Raw genomic sequence first — 17,165 nt, 5'->3', positions numbered from 1 at the left:
CCGGCAGTAGTTATGAGTTTTTTGCAACAAAACTGTTACAATAAACTCATAACTAAAGTGTTACAAAGTACACTAACACCCATAAACACCCATAAACTACCTATTAATCCCTAAATTCAATCAGCCAATAGGATTGAACTTCAATCCTATTGGCTGATCCAATCAGCCAATAGGATTGAGCTCGCATTCTATTGGCTAATTGGATTTTTTCTACCTTAATTCCGATTGACTGATAGAATTCTATCAGCCAATCGGAATTGAAGGGACGCCATCTTGGATGTCGTCACTTAAAGGTACCATCATTTAGTGTTAGTCGTCGGATGGAAGAGGATGCTCCGCGACGGATGGCTTGAAGATGGACCCGCTCCGCTCCGGATGGATGAAGATAGAAGATGCCGCCTGGATGAAGACTTCTGCCCGTCTGGAGGTCCTCTTCTGCCCGGATCGGATGAAGACTTCTGCCCATCTGGAGGACCACTTCTGCCTGGTTGGGTGAAGACGTCTCAAGGTAGGGTGATCTTCAAGGGGTTAGTGTTAGGTTTTATTAAGGGGGGATTGGGTGGGTTTTAGAGTAGGGTTGGGTGTGTGGGTGGTGGGTTTTAATGTTGGGGGGGGATTATATTTTGTTTTAAAGGTAAAAGAGCTGATTACTTTGGGGCAATGCCCCGCAAAAGGCCTTTTAAGGGCTATTTGTAATTTAGTATAGGGTAGGGATTTTTTTTATTTTGGGGGTCTTTTTTATTTTATTAGGGGGATTAGATTAGTGGGGTTTTTTTTTGTACTTTAGTTTATTTAATTTAATTGTAATTAATTGTAGTTAGTTTAGGGAATTAATTTAATTATAGTGTAGTGTTAAGTGTATTTGTAACTTAGGTTAGGGTTTATTTTACAGGTAAATTTGTACTTATTTTAACTAGGTAGTTATTAAATAGTTAATAACTATTTAATAACTATTGTAACTTTTTTAAAATAAATACAAAGTTGCCTGTAAAATAAAAATAAACCCTGAGATAGCTACAATGTAATTATTAGCTATATTGTAGCTATATTAGGGTTTATTTTATAGGTAAGTATTTAGTTTTAAATAGGAATAATTTATTTAATTGTAGTAATTTTATTTAGATTATTTTAAATTATATTTGAGTTAGGGGGGTGTTAGGGTTAGACTTAGATTTAGGGGTTAATAACTTTAGTATAGTGGCGGCGACATTGGGGGCGGCAGATTAGGCCTTAATAAATGTAGGTAGGTGTCGGCGATGTTAGGGACGACAGATTAGGGGTTAATAAAATTTAACTAGTGTTTGCGAGGTGGGACTGCGTCGGTTTAGGGGTTAATATATTTATTGAAGTGGCGGCGATGTCCAGTCGGAAGATTAGGGGTTAAAAATTAATTTAAGTGTTTGCGATGTGGGGGGGGGGGCTCAGTTTAGGGGTTAATAGGTAGTTTATGGGTTTTAGTGTACTTTTTAGCACTTTAGTTAAGAGTTTTATGTTACAGCGTTAGCCCATAAAACTCTTAACTACTGAGCTTTTAAATGCGGTACCAGTCTTGACAGGAGAGGGTGTACCGCTCACTTTTTCCAAGACTCATAATATCGGCATTAGGCAAGTCCCATTGAAAAGATAGGATACGCAATTGACGTAAGTGGATTTGCGGTATGCTCTAGTCACGGAAATAAAGTGATCGGTACACCTGTACCTGCCAGACTCGTAATACCAGCGGTCGAGAATTTTTACGTGTGCAGGACTTAGGTTGCGTTACAGACTAAAAGGCTTGCGGTACAGCTATACCGACAAGACTTGTAATGGCTGAGGTGCTGTTTTAATGCTGAAATTACCATTTTTTTAGCGTTAAAAGACGAACGCACAACTCGTAATCTAGGTGATAATAAGCTATGTATAATTCATATATAAAATGTCTGTGTGTGTATATATATATATATATATATATATAAATAGATATCAAAAATATAAATATATGAGATCTATCAAGTTATCAAAGACAACAACAAAAATTTGTTTCTTAAATAAAACAATTCTCTATGTGGTTTTATACAAACACATTTTGCCAAGAGAATATATCCTGTGCATGTGGACAAAAATCATACTATTTTGTCTACAAAAACTATTTAAAAAAGTAAAGGATACATATTTATGTCTTTGTAACTAAATATTGTATACTTCTATATCATGGTTTAATTTAAAAGGACAGTCAAGTCAAAATGAAACTTTCATGATTCAGCACACAATGTTAAAAACTTTCCAGTTCACTTCCATTATATAAATATGCATTTTGTGATTGTTTGATGGCCGTCACATGACACATTAGGAAGCAAAATGTAACTAACACTCACCTAGATTACGAGTTTTGCGCTGCGGCTTTTAATGCTGAAAAAATGGCAATTTCCATATAAAAGCAGGAACGCACTATTGGGAGTCGAGTCGTGTCGGTATAGCTATACCGCAAGCATTTTAGTCTGTAGCGCAATGTCAATTCCGCATTTCCATAGCGCCAGTATTACAGGTTGTGCGTTCCAGCTAAAATGCTTATGTTACAGCCTATACCGACACAATTCATACCGCCCTCTGAGAGCATTAGTTATCGATTTTGTGTAAAAAAAAAAATGTTTCACAAAACTCAGAACTAAAAATGTTACAAAGTACACTAACACCCATAAACTACCTATTAACCCTTACACTGTCGCCCTCCCGTATCGCAAACACTATATTACATTTATAAATAAATTTATTCCGCCACTCCCCGACATCATTGCCACTTTAAGAAATTTATTAACCCCTATTCTGCCTCTCCCCGACATCGCTGCCTCTAAATAAAGTTATTTACCCCTAAACCTACGGCCTCCCACATCTCCACCACTAAATAAACCTATTAACCGCTAAACCGCTGGCCCCCCACATCGCAAAAAAATACTTAATTAAACTATTAACCCCTAAACCTAACACCACCCTAACTTTAAATTAAAATTACAATATAACTCTATTTAAATAAATAAATACTTACCTGTGAAATAAAAATAAACCTTACATTAAACTATCAAATTAACCTACATAACTATTATTATTATTATTATTATTATCAGGTATTTATAAAGCTCCAGCAGATTACGCAGCGCTATACAAGTAATAATAAAACATTACAGGGATGCATTACATACACAAACAAACAAGTACAGTAATGGGGTACATTACAGTTGTAGGTGCAATAATTGAGTTATATAAAAGGAGAGGAATGCCCTGCCCTTGAGCACAATCAGTACTAGTTCACTTTAAATACAAAGTGGCCTACAGGTAGAGAGGCTCTCAAGCTTACAATCTAAAGGAGAGGGATTTGACACAGAAGGAAATGAGAAGGGAAATATGTCTGATATAAGGCAGTGTAAACTGAGAGTGAGTAGTGATGTAGGCAAACAATAAGAAAACAATAATCTAATAAATAAAAAAAAAAATACCAATTAAAATATCTAAATTACAAATTTAAAACAAACCTAACACTATGAAAAAAATAAAAAAATAAAAAATAATAAACACTAAAATCACGAAAAATAATAAACACTAAGCTTACAAAAAAATTAATGAAATTATCAAAAATAAAAACAATTACACCTAATCTAATAGCCCTATAAAAATAAAAAAAATAACCTAACACTAACCCCAGAAGATCTTCTCACGGTTTCTGAAGTCCGGACATCCATCTCGATCCAGACGACGAGGTCTTCATCCATCACAGGGGCGTCTTCTATTTTCATCCCGGCGGTGCGGAGCGGAAGCTGCTCCCATCCTGCACGGAGTGTCCTCTTTATATGGTCGCTGCCGTACAGTTAAACTTGAATGCAAGAAATCCGTTTCAAAATGGCGTCCCTTGCATTCTTATTGGCTGATTTGATTCTTCAAATTCAAATCAGCCAATAAGAGAGCTACTGAAATTCTATTGGCTGATTTGAAAAGATTGGAACATTTAGAAATTTGTCTAGGTGATATTATTAGTTAAGATTTAAAGAATCACTAAACACAGTAGAATATCATAAGCAATAAATGCATAATAAATAGACAATGCAAAAGAACTTAGTTTGAATTGTAGATAAGTAGTAATTGTTTTTCTGACAAAAGTAAAACACCTAGATTTTGAGTTTTTCGATAAACAGTGTTTAGTGATTCTTTAAATCTTAGCTAATAATATCACCTAGACAGATTTCTAAATGTTCCACTCTTTTCAGTTTACTATACCTTAAATAACACAACAATATGATTAAAATTTTAGTTTTCCACTGTTTGCAATCAATATTAAAATACTGAAAATACTGAAGCACCAATTTTTATTACTATTATAGAATTAGAATGGTTAGAAAAATTGTAGTATATATTTATATTTATTGGCTTGCAAAAAGTATTCATTACCTTACAAAACAGTATTTTGTTTCACAGTGATTTTTGATTGTTTGTGTAAGTTCATCCGATGATGCAGTTTTTGGCTTGTTTGTCCAATGTAACATCCCACTTCACATGAAGTGCAAAGCATAATGTATACCACATTTGCAGATAGACATGTTTGGTCATCATTTCACCCAACCTGACTACTCCACCAAAAACCTCAAAATCAAGATTCTCAGAGGCAAATTCAAAAGTATCATGGAAAGAAAAACATTTGAAATGAAAATGATAATGCACTTCTACTCTATAAATTCTGGACTAAATGCGGACTTCGGGTTCTTAACACATTATCAACATTTCTTGTAATGTACTTTCATATAGTCAATTACATTGTATATTCCACACTCTTTATACATAGGTACACAGGTAAGTCTATGTCCACACTTTAGCCATTATTATTATTCCCCATTTTTTTTTATTCCTTTCTTCTTTTTTGAGTATTTTAAATCCCCCCCCCCCCGTATATGTAATTTTACATCTTTATACATATTGATTTCATGTTGATACATAGTTTTATGTCAGAATATGCTCTATGTATAACTATATATTTCCCCTGTCTGTTCTCATAAACTGGACACTGTCTGCCTCTGTCACCTAAACCCCCTTATGATTTTTGCAACACCCTCTCCTCTCCCTGCACTCAGACCTCTGTAACACTTTATGTCCTTTTAGCCATCTTATGTTTCAAAATATAATCTGTAAATTCCATTGATTTGGTCAGTATTGCTTCAGACGTGAGAAGGAAGCAATTCTTCCGAAAGCTTGTCTGCTTATTAATGTATATTTAGCCAAAAAAAAGTATAATTGCTCAATGCAAAACCCTTGAGTTAGTTTGGTATATATATATATATATATATATATATATATATATATATATATATATAGAGAGAGAGAGAGAGAGAGAGAGAGAGAGAGAGAGAGAGAGAAACACACACACACACATATATATATAAACACACACCTATATATGTTACAAAAATAAAGTACAAATCCTTTCAAAGGCTATTAAAAAGTAATGTGAAATTTAATCTTTTCCTCGTCGTATGTTAAAAATTTCAAGTACTTCTCTTCAGTCTTAAATAGTGCTATTTGCAGTTGGGGTGAGTTTCTTCTTGTTGTCTACTCTGAGACACTTATTATTCACTTCTCATTGCAAGAAAACATTTCTTATCCATGTCAGATTCCCTTCTGGTAATGTATCAGTCTGTTTTTTTTTATTCCTCACTAATTTGGTATTTTGAAGGGCAGTCTAGAAACAGGCATCAATAAATATCCCTGTTTTCTTAGCAAAGGTCATTTTGACATTGTCAGGTTTGTTTTGAAACCATGTTTGACAGACACCTTTGCTAGTTAGAATAGCTAAGATAGAATTCTCTCTTCTCCTTTGTCATTTTACTTACAATGTCCCTCAAACATTAACCCACTACAAGATTTCCTTAGGTGTTCTGTCATCCTTCATCCATCACAATGACATCAATTTTTGACTCTATATTATAAGCTGGTATTAAAAGAGACACTGCCCAAACTACCTTCCAAATAATCATATAGGGTTGCTTAGGTTGACTGGTTAAAATGTAGGATCTTTAATTTTTTTTAAAATTATTTTGACTGTCTGTCAGTATTTGTTTTCTGCTCCTCTGTCTTGCCAGACACATAATCTAATACCAGGTCTGAGGCTCTGAATTTCAATGATTCTATGAGTAATATTGTGACACTTTGACTTCAGACATCTGGGAGGTATGTTTAATGGTGCTCAGGCGTAAACGTAGGCTACAAATCCCTCCTGTTCCAAAGAGCCTGTTAATTTTTTGACAGAAGGGACTTTTCACTATAGGGAAGACAGTGCTTTCAAACAACCAATAAAAAAATAAAGTAAAAACTTCACAGGTGACAAAATTAATCTTCTGTGTGGTCACTGTTGGCAGGTTAGTTACTGGAGTGATATGGAACAAGAAGAGGCTGCAGAAAAAGTAAAAACGGCAGGAAATGAGTCGTCCATCATCCTGACAGACTTAGAAGGAAATACATTATATCACATCACAGTAAGGGCATACAACAAAGCTGGTTATGGGCCACCAAGCAATGCAGTACGTGCAGCAACAAAAAAATCACGTAAGTGACCTGCCTTTCATTGCTTTTTACATCCTTCAATAAACGTGTTATGAAAGTGAGGCTTCATATATATGGGAGTCACAGTTTAACTTGCAATTGTATTATCTGAACTGTAAAATTGTCAATGTGAATATTCCATTCAGATATTTGAATCCGGCAAAAAAAGGTTTAAGCCTTTTTGACACAGATGAAAGATAAAATGCTTCTGCTTTATAAGCAAAGTATAAAGTCACTGAAGTATCACAACTATTAAAATGATACTGCTGGAGCAGGAAATAATGTATCTAAGTTTAGATGTGCAAGCAGGGCAGCTATAGAGATAGATAACTACTGTATACATAGTGCAGCTGTGGAATAGATTATTTGCTTTCTCATAATTTAGATAAATATTGCATAAGCTGCATTATTTTTCCAGCTCCCAGTCAAGCTCCAAGCATTGTTATGTGGATGAGAGATGGTTCTCATGTATCTTTGGGCTGGGAAGAGGTCACGCCATTAGCGAATGAATCAGAAGTCATGGGATATAAGGTAAGACCTACATATATTTTATGTTTTTCATTATTAATAAAAAAAAAATTTCAAAATGGGGTCCATTTGCAGACGCAATTTTTGTGCCCCAACAGCTATCATAACCTCTTTCCCACGTCAGACGTGGAATTGATGAAAAGCCCTTCTTTTAGCGTAAGAGTAGGGGTTAGGGCTGCACAAGAACAATTCTTGTGCAATATCTGTGGGAGGTAAAAGCTGCCTCTCTCGTCCTGCAAATGATTGAGGGCAGGCTCTCTAATTAGGAATTCACTTCATCCACTCATTAATAAATGGGGCCTATGTCTTAGCAATTAATTTAAAATAGAAGAAGAAGCATGCAGGCAAAAAAATTCTGCTGTAATTTAAAAAACAAAATAGTGGGAATAATATCTTAATGTGCACACAGCACAACTGCACGTGTATTTTAAGGACGGTTACAGTGGTTTTAACTGAATCGTTGTCTAAACGAAAGACATGTGAGAATGTGAATAAGGTTTTAAGTCTCTGTTTAAAACGTTCAAGAGAAGTGGCTTCTTTCACAGTTCTGGAGAGAGTGTTCCAGAGAGATGAAAACCCTTATCTAAAAGTAGGAACACCCCCATTTTTGGTAAATTCTTGACACGCATATCTTGAAGGCATGTGCTGATCAAAGTGCTAGTTCGGACATAGTGCACCAGTAATTATTTTGCGTAGCTTGGTCCCTGATTGTGCAAAGTTTTGTAGGTTAGCAGGCCTATCTTGAATTGTATGCACCATTTTACTTAAAAGACACGATACCCAAATTTTGAAGCACTTGAAAGTGATGCAGCATAGCTGTAAAAAGCTGACTAGAAAATATCACCTAAGCATCTCTATGTATAAAAGATATTTTACCTCAAAATTTCCCAAGTATTTACACCCCACTTTAAAGAGACTTTAAGCAGTCAATCAATATGCTAGTTCCAGGACTTGTAGAGTGTACATCTGGCATGTGCAGACACAGGCCCCAATTTATCAAAGTCTGGCGGACCTGATCCAAAAGTGCAACGCCGCCCCCTGCAGACTCGCGGCCAATGGGCTGCCAGCAGGGGGTGTCAATCAACCAGATCGTACTCGATCGGATTGATTTCCGGCGATGTCTGTCCGCCTGCTCTGAGCAGGCGGACAGGCTATGGAGCAGCGGTCTTTGTGACCACTGCTTCATAACTGCTGTTTCTGGAGAGCCTGCAGGCTCACCAGAAACACGGGGCATCAAGCTCCCTCCAGAGCTTGATAAATAGGCCCCACAGTCATGTTATTTTTCTATTCAGTTTAAGGAAGTTCACTATGAAATCTAACAAGATTTCAGTGAAATCTTATGATATCACAGCAAAGCAATGCATGACCTCAGCACTGCTGAGGGACTATTTTTTTTTTTTTTTTCAACTTGCAGCTGGACAACAGCTGAAGTATAACTTCACAGAACACTAACTCGAGTGAGTTGAAGAAATTCCCTTTTTACATGGAGATGTTCAGGGGATATTTTCATGTCAGTTTTTACAGTTATGCTGCATCACTTTCAAGTGATTTAGCATATGAATATTATGTCCCTATAACTTTGAGATAAACTAAGAAATTACAGTCACATACATTTAGCCAATTCTAGAGCTATAAGCTTTTGAAAGCACACTATTTAAACACGTTTATTTTGATTTTAAAACTAACCTAAAAAGCTATACTAGTCCATGAAATACAAGCTCAGTGTCTGGTAAGGTCATAGGGGCCGATTTATCAATGTCTGGCGGACATGATACGATGTAGCGTATCATGTCTGCCATACATCGCTAAATGCCAACAGCATACGCGGTCGGCATTTAACATTGCACAAGCAGTTCTGGTGAACTGCTTGTAAAATGCCGCCCCCTGCAGATTTGCGGGCTAACAGGGGATGTCAATGAACCTGATCGTATACGATTGGGCGGATTGATTTCCGCAGCCTCAGAGGCAGCGGATGAGTTAAGGAGCAGCAGTCTTAAGACAGCTGCTTCTTAACTGCTGTTTCCAGCGAGCCTGAAGGCTCGCGCGGAAACAGGGCGATTAGGGGTCATTCGGCCCTTGCTAAATCGGCCCCATAGACCAGCGCACTAGCTCTGCAGAATCTATTGGTGCTCTACAAAAAAATATCAATAATATTGGTGTATATGAACATGCTCTATGATGATAAATACAAGTTGTTGTTTTTTCTAGTACAGGAACATCAGTAAAAAAATGTATAATAATTTTAAAGTTCCTCTTTTAGATGCTCAAAGAAAAATAATGACTTTAATGTTCTTTTAAGCAAGAAAAAGAAAATGGACACTGCAGTATATTTATCTTTATATATCATATTTTTATTTTGCTCTACTTGCCAAGAGTCAGCTTTTGTATTACTCAATGGTAAGGTTGCTATAAATTCTATGCTTGACAGGGGGATTAAGCCCTTAAAATGACAAAGGCAATTTCCACAAGATGTACACAGAATATATTATTGATTTGTGTCTCAAAATCTTTCCTTAACCCACTGCTGCTATAACCTTTTCTGGTAGATAATTCTTGGCACAGTAATTAGATATAGGCTTGTTTTATTACCTTTGCTAACAGGTAAATTGAAGCTACTCAAAATTGTTGTTATTGATGGTTCTTATCCTGAAGCCTATACTTTGTAGTAATTTTCTAAAATGTTATACCAGAAGACCCACTGTTTAAATCTCCAATCTCCAATCTTGTCTTGTATCTTTGAATTAAAGCATAGCAGTCAATGTTTCTACTTCTTAACCCACAGGTCATGCTGAGACAGGAAGGTCACAGTAACAGTCAAGTCATTGAAACGCAGAAAACATCAGCAGTTGTTCTTCTTCCTGATGTTGGTTTTTATATTATTGAAGTGCGAGCTGTTAGTGAAGGTGGGGATGGAACTGCCAGCTCCCAGATCAGAGTTACATCTTATTCAGGTAAGGTGTTGCATACATTGTGCTTTTATTAACAACTATAACTAAAAAGAAATAATTAATGGAAGCTTTTAATTATTGTACAAAAATGTTCAGCTGAAAAGAACTAAGGGTTAAAGGCCTAACAGGTCACTCCCAGTAGAAAATCATACCTCTAAACACAATAAATGACACTGACACCAATTTTTGAGGACGATTAAAGGCCGTCACTGCCAACTTTATTAAACATAACTTAGGCTGACAAAAAAAAAAAAAGATTGCAGCATATAGATACAGACTCAGCATAAAAAGAGGAAAGCAGCAAACAAACTACAGCAGAGGGCCCTCGGCTCGGATGGAGATAATACTAGGGGGTTACAAGATTATCTGGCCTACCTACATGGGGGGAGGGGCACACAGGCGGACCTGTGGAAATCCACCCCTCCTGTCAGCCTGGCCATCAATCCCCCTGTCTCCCTCTCTTAATGCAACAGAACACTGCCTCTCGCCATTAGGGTGCCGTACTCTCCTATCTTAAGGCTCGATGACCACCAGGACACTTAGACCGGTTAATCAGTTGAGGGAGGTACCTAAATTACCGTAATGGTAATGGGATTGAATAAAACCTTTGTAGCTATTACAATTCCAAATATTACTGCTGCCACATCAGGGAGGGTGGGAGGGAGAACCGTTTAGTTTCAGGATTCAAGGAGAAGAGGGCTGGAAAGTTTAGGAACCTGCTTTTAAGGTGGGAGACCTCCCCCCTACTCTTGCAACAAAGATGACATCTCAAACGCCACCTATTCTTCTGTCTTATTCCCTTACTGCCTTAACCCTTAGAACATTACAGTCCAATTGCAGGTCCCTACACTAACAAAAGTTTGCTACTACTATATAGATTTACAGTATCTGATGGCAACTTCTTTGGGTGCAACCTTTATTTTTTTATTCCACTTGTGTTTTCATAAAGTAAATTTCCTGTAGTATATCAGCTCCATATTTTTTTAATTTTGTTTATTTATTTTGTAAGACCTTCCTGGTTAATGAGCTTTTTCTCTTTGTCCCTTGCTGATATCTAATGTCTATAATGTTCCCAATTTCATAAATTTATAGCAGGATCTCTCCAGCGATGTCCCTACACAGCTTAACCTCACCCTAAGGCTGCGTTCGGGCAGCGCTTACTCCAAGCGCCGGCACATAGGCAGTGGTGATGACGTGGCACTGTGGGTACATCACCAGTTACGGAGCTTTGACAAAACACTCCCATTGCAACGTCCCACGTCACCATGCATTGACAGAGTACTAGGCATGAGCAAAGGGATCTGCATAGTAGAGACCTTATTAGAAATATTGCATGCAAATAGAAACGTCTCACATATGAATTATATATTGTAATTCATTATCGTGCAGTAGATCCCTTTGCACAAATGCGAACGTTTATTAGTAGCTTCCTTATCTGTAAAAGTATTATTAAATTAACAACACTTATTTATATAAATTTATATATAAATAAGTGTTGCTAATTTAATAGTACTTTCACAAATCGTGATAATGCAGACATGATTAACTTTTACATTATTGTAAACATGGCAGCCTTAACTAGCAACACGTGTGTATATAAATATACTGTATGTATAGTGTTGCTCGTGGAGGCTGCCATGTTTACAAGCGTCTGAGCTTGCTCTGAAAAGTCCCAGATTTACCAGCACGCTGGAAACGCTGGGACTTACATCATCAGAGCTCTGAGGGAATACCCAGCGCCTCACTGTCAAGTGCTCACAGAACGCTCCAAGCAAGTCCCAGTTTGCTTGGAGCGCTTGCCGAACGCTGCCTAAATTGCACTAACTGACCCTGCTCTTGCCTGACAAAATTCCACCCATGACCCACTTTGACTCTGTCTCCAACCTCATCAAGTCCCTTATACTAACCAGGAAATCTTGAGAGGCCTATATTAGTCTGAACCAATACCAAGAGGCAGTCTTGAAACAAAGAGGCCGATTTATCATGTTCGGGCGGACATGATCCGCTGTCTGCATTTATCATTGCACAAGCATTTTGTGTGAAATGCTTGTGCAATAATGTCCCCTGCACATTCACAGCTAATCGGCCGCTAGCAGGGGGTGTCAATCATCAACTTAGCTATGTAATTAATTTTGCTTATTTTTGAAAATTATTTCTAAATACTTGCATGCATTTTTTAAACAATGTTTTTATGCAAACTATTATTAATTAATTAGCCCTTTTAGGATATGCACAGATCTCAACATGTTTTATGGGACTTTAACAATGTGTTCGATGCCTTTGCAAGGGTTAAATACACAGTTATATTTAAGTAAGTTGAGTGTAGTAATAGAATGCTCCAAGATATTAGAATATTATATTTTTCAACTTTTATGTCCTTTAAAACATTGTCCTGTAAACGTTCACATTAATATGGCTAACAAGCACTTATCTTCATAATATAGGGAAGATATCTCTGCTGCAGCATCAATAGCTATAATACAGAAGCAGTATCATTGCCTCTTGATGAATCAAACAAACATTACCAGTTACATTCATATTTCCTAATGTGAGCAATTTTCCCAGTGAATACACAATGAGCCATGGATGTCATGTAATGAATACGGACACAGCGTATAATGTCCACATTACTCATTACTGCAAATTGGTCTGTAGTCCTCAGTAAACATTTGCAAAGTACCTTGATAGATCAATTTTTTACACTTGTAAATGAGCCTATACTTGTTATATCACTTAACTTGTTTGATGAATGGGACCCTGAGATAGCATTTAATGACTCTACATAGAAAAGTCTGCACCTGTCAGTTTTCTTGAGAATGTATTATACCATCTGGGTCTGTTAGCATCTTGTTAGTAATTCAAGCCCCTAAATTATCTTTTTTAATTGCTTAATAACTCACATTTATTAAAATAATTAAATAAATGGAATACGAAAAAACTGGAGCCAAAATACAGTATCAAATGTATTTTTTTTTACAGAAAATGCTTTTAGTATTCTGCATAAAATTTCAACAAATCTTGTTTTTTGAAAAATACTTTGGGGCCGAATTATCAAGCTCCGTATAATCTAAAGACCGCTGCTCCATAACTTTTCTGCCTGCTCTGAAGTGGCGAACAGAAATCAACCCGATCGAATACGATCGGGTTGATTGACACCCCCTGCTAGAGGCCGATTGGCTGCGAATCTGCAGGGGGCGGCATTGCACCAGCAGTTCACAAACCCCCTGTTTCTACATGAGCCTTCAGGATCGCCAAAAACAGAAGTTATGAAGCAGCAGTCTAAAGACCGCTGCTCCATAACTTGTCAGCTGCCTCTGAGGCTGTAGTATTTAATCCGACCAATCCTATACGATCGGGCTTATTGACACCCCCTGCAGGGGGCGGCATTGCACCAGCAGTTCACAAGAACTGCTGATGTAATGATAAATGCTGACAGCGTATGCTGTTGGCATTTATTGATGTGCAGCGGACATGATACACTACATCGTATCATGTCCGCTCGCACTTACATAAACATGCCCCTTTTAATCCAAATAAATTCAACACGTGTTTTTGAAATGTTACTGTCGCTTAGGGCCCGATACTCTAAACCTATTAGTTCTGGTGAGTTTCTGTAGAAAGATTAAAGGGATAGTAAAGTCCAAATTAAACTTTTATTATTCAGCTATGGCATGACATTTTAAACAACTTTCTAATTTACTTTTATCCTCAAATTTGCTTTGTTATTCTTAGTTGAAGGCTAATACTAGGTAGGCTCATATGCTAATTTTTAAGCCCTTGAAGGCCGCCTCTAATTTGAATGCATTGATTAAATAAAAAAACACTGAGTAAACTTGCATATCTTCATGCAATACTGACACTTCTTGGCACACTCAGCCCCAGTGACACCAAGCACTTGTGGCTAAGCCACTAAGAACTGTTAAACATGAGTTGAATTAAAAGCTGAGACCACAGACCAAGTCATGCACTGAGAATTATGATGTTATGATGTTATGCTAAAGTGTGATTAAAGGGAAAATGTACTCCAATGTTTTCTCTTTTAATGTGTTCCCAATTATTATTTTTACATACTGGAGTGTATTATTTTTTTTTTTTACAAATAGCTCCTCTAACCTTTATTTTATCATTTGAAATAGCTGATTTTGCCCTTTGTATCCCCACCAATACTGAACATTTCTGATTATCTCAAGATTTGGTTAAAAAACAAACAAACAAACACGTAAACAAGAAGGTGCTGCGACAGAGAAGTAAAAAAATGATAATTTTTAATTGTTCTCTCTTAGGGACTAATGATCGAATACTCTCTGCTCAGTAGAGCAAGGACCATCAATAAAATTAGAAACACAAAGAAGAAGGTGCTGCGACAGAGAAGTACCAAAATGATAATTTTTAATCGTTCTCTCTTAGGGACTAATGATCGAATACTCTCTGCTCAGTAGAGCAAGGACCCTCAATAAAATTAGAAACACAAATTTTTATCAAGTTACATGTTTATATCACTATGTAGTGTTCTTTATATAAAGGAAAAACTACACTGCAATATAGGGACTAAAAAGAAAAATCTTTTTTTTGTGTGTGATTTCTCTACATTTCGTCAAGTTTTTAATCATCAGGCCCTGAGTAATGACTGTGATGAACTGAGGGCTAAGGTCTGCAGGGGTACCATCTGTATACCGGGAGAGTACTCGGGGAGTGTCATGGTTTATGCAGTTAAGGCACAGCCCTGGTACCTAGAACTGTTTTAGGACAGGTTATGTACACATGTCGGTTATGGAAGACCAATACCATTTTCACTCGGAAACCGCATGTTTTCTACTGACAATGGGATTATCAAGAACTGGGGCAGGGGTTTTGTTGAGATCATGTCTTTCAGGGCAGGAATCTATATCACACATAGCCGGATCCCTGGAACCAGTTTCGGTTACCTCTAGACCCCACCTGGATGACTCATTTCTTATCAATAGAACCTGTCCCAGACTCTCAGCACTACTAATTCTTTTACCCATCAAAGCGAGCCTACATAATCAGAGTCAGACCAGCTGTTATCAGTGTTAATAGCATTCCTATTGTTCCTCTGTTTGATGGTATTACCCAGTTGAAGGGGGATTGACCCTTAAAGGGACAGTTTACTCAAAAAACGTCTCCCCTTTAATTTGTTACCAATGATCCACTTTACCTACAGGAGTGTATTAAATTGTTTACAAGTATTTCCTTTACCCTCATATTAGCATTTGAAATAGTTTATTTAGCCTGTGGTATCCAGACCTATCCTGAAAGTTTTTGGCCTCAAGGCCAAGCTGTGTTAACACAGCCAGTAGAAGAGATTACACTCCCAGTGGGTTATAGAAGAGATAAGGTAATAAAATGATAATTTTCCATTGTTCTCTCCAAGGAATGGTTATTGGTTTATTAACAGATATAAGATAAAGAAGCAGGTATACAGGGAGTGCAGAATTATTAGGCAAGTTGTATTTTTGAGGATTAATTTTATTATTGAACAACAACCATGTTCTCAATGAACCCAAAAAACTCATTAATATCAAAGCTGAATAGTTTTGGAAGTAGTTTTTAGTTTGTTTTTAGTTATAGCTATTTTAGGGGGATATCTGTGTGTGCAGGTGACTATTACTGTGCATAATTATTAGGCAACTTAACAAAAAACAAATATATACCCATTTCAATTATTTATTTTTACCAGTGAAACCAATATAACATCTCAACATTCACAAATATACATTTCTGACATTCAAAAACAAAACAAAAACAAAACAGTGACCAATATAGCCACATTTCTTTGCAAGGACACTCAAAAGCCTGCCATCCATGGATTCTGTCAGTGTTTTGATCTGTTCACCATCAACATTGCGTGCAGCAGCAACCACAGCCTCCCAGACACTGTTCAGAGAGGTGTACTGTTTTCCCTCCTTGTAAATCTCACATTTGATGATGGACCACAGGTTCTCAATGGGGTTCAGATCAGGTGAACAAGGAGGCCATGTCATTAGATTTTCTTCTTTTATACCCTTTCTTGCCAGCCACGCTGTGGAGTACTTGGACGCGTGTGATGGAGCATTGTCCTGCATGAAAATCATGTTTTTCTTGAAGGATGCAGACTTCTTCCTGTACCACTGCTTGAAGAAGGTGTCTTCCAGAAACTGGCAGTAGGACTGGGAGTTGAGCTTGACTCCATCCTCAACCCGAAAAGGCCCCACAAGCTCATCTTTGATGATACCAACCCAAACCAGTACTCCACCTCCACCTTGCTGGCGTCTGAGTCAGGACTGGAGCTCTCTGCCCTTTACCAATCCAGCCACGGGCCCATCCATCTGGCCCATCAAGACTCACTCTCATTTCATCAGTCCATAAAACCTTAGAAAAATCAGTCTTGAGATATTTCTTGTCCCAGTCTTGACGTTTCAGCTTGTGTGTCTTGTTCAGTGGTGGTCGTCTTTCAGCCTTTCTTACCTTGGCCATGTCTCTGAGTATTGCACACCTTGTGCTTTTGGGCACTCCAGTGATGTTGCAGCTCTGAAATATGGCCAAACTGGTGGCAAGTGGCATCTTGGCAGCTGCACGCTTGACTTTTCTCAGTTCATGGGCAGTTATTTTGCGCCTTGGTTTTTCCACACGCTTCTTGCGACCCTGTTGACTATTTTGAATGAAACGCTTGATTGTTCGATGATCAGGCTTCAGAAGCTTTGCAATTATAAGAGTGCTGCATCCCTCTGCAAGATATCTCACTATTTTTGACTTTTCTGAGCCTGTCAAGTCCTTCTTTTGACCCATTTTGCCAAAGGAAAGGAAGTTGCCTAATAATTATGCACACCTGATATAGGGTGTTGATGTCCTTAGACCACACCCCTTCTCATTACAGAGATGCACATCACCTAATATGCTTAATTGGTAGTAGGCTTTCGAGCCTATACAGCTTGGAGTAAGACAACATGCATAAAGAGGATGATGTGGTCAAAATACTCATTTGCCTAATAATTCTGCACTCCCTGTACGTACACAATGTTATAAAGTAATGAGATCTGATTATACCTGAAAGCTCAACCCATTTTATTATTTTGTGGCTTCAAAACACAAAATCGGCTAATTCTTATACACAAATAAGCCTTAAAAATGCAA

The 17,165-nt window shown here is 37.4% G+C and overlaps 1 protein-coding gene across 1 annotated transcript in view; it reads left to right on the top strand.

The window, feature by feature from the left end:
* Positions 1-17,165, top strand: part of CNTN5 (contactin 5) — a 990,860-nt gene that overhangs the window by 956,257 nt on the left and 17,438 nt on the right. Inside the window, exons 19-21 of the mRNA XM_053705588.1 lie at positions 6,375-6,561; positions 6,977-7,089; positions 9,869-10,037. Coding sequence (XP_053561563.1) covers positions 6,375-6,561; positions 6,977-7,089; positions 9,869-10,037 — 469 coding nt within the window. The remainder of the gene's footprint in view (positions 1-6,374; positions 6,562-6,976; positions 7,090-9,868; positions 10,038-17,165) is intronic.

The sequence above is a fragment of the Bombina bombina genome, chromosome 3, assembly GCF_027579735.1.
Source record: "Bombina bombina isolate aBomBom1 chromosome 3, aBomBom1.pri, whole genome shotgun sequence".
NCBI classification, from domain to species: domain Eukaryota; kingdom Metazoa; phylum Chordata; class Amphibia; order Anura; family Bombinatoridae; genus Bombina; species Bombina bombina.
This window is presented reverse-complemented; position numbering and strand designations above follow the sequence as displayed.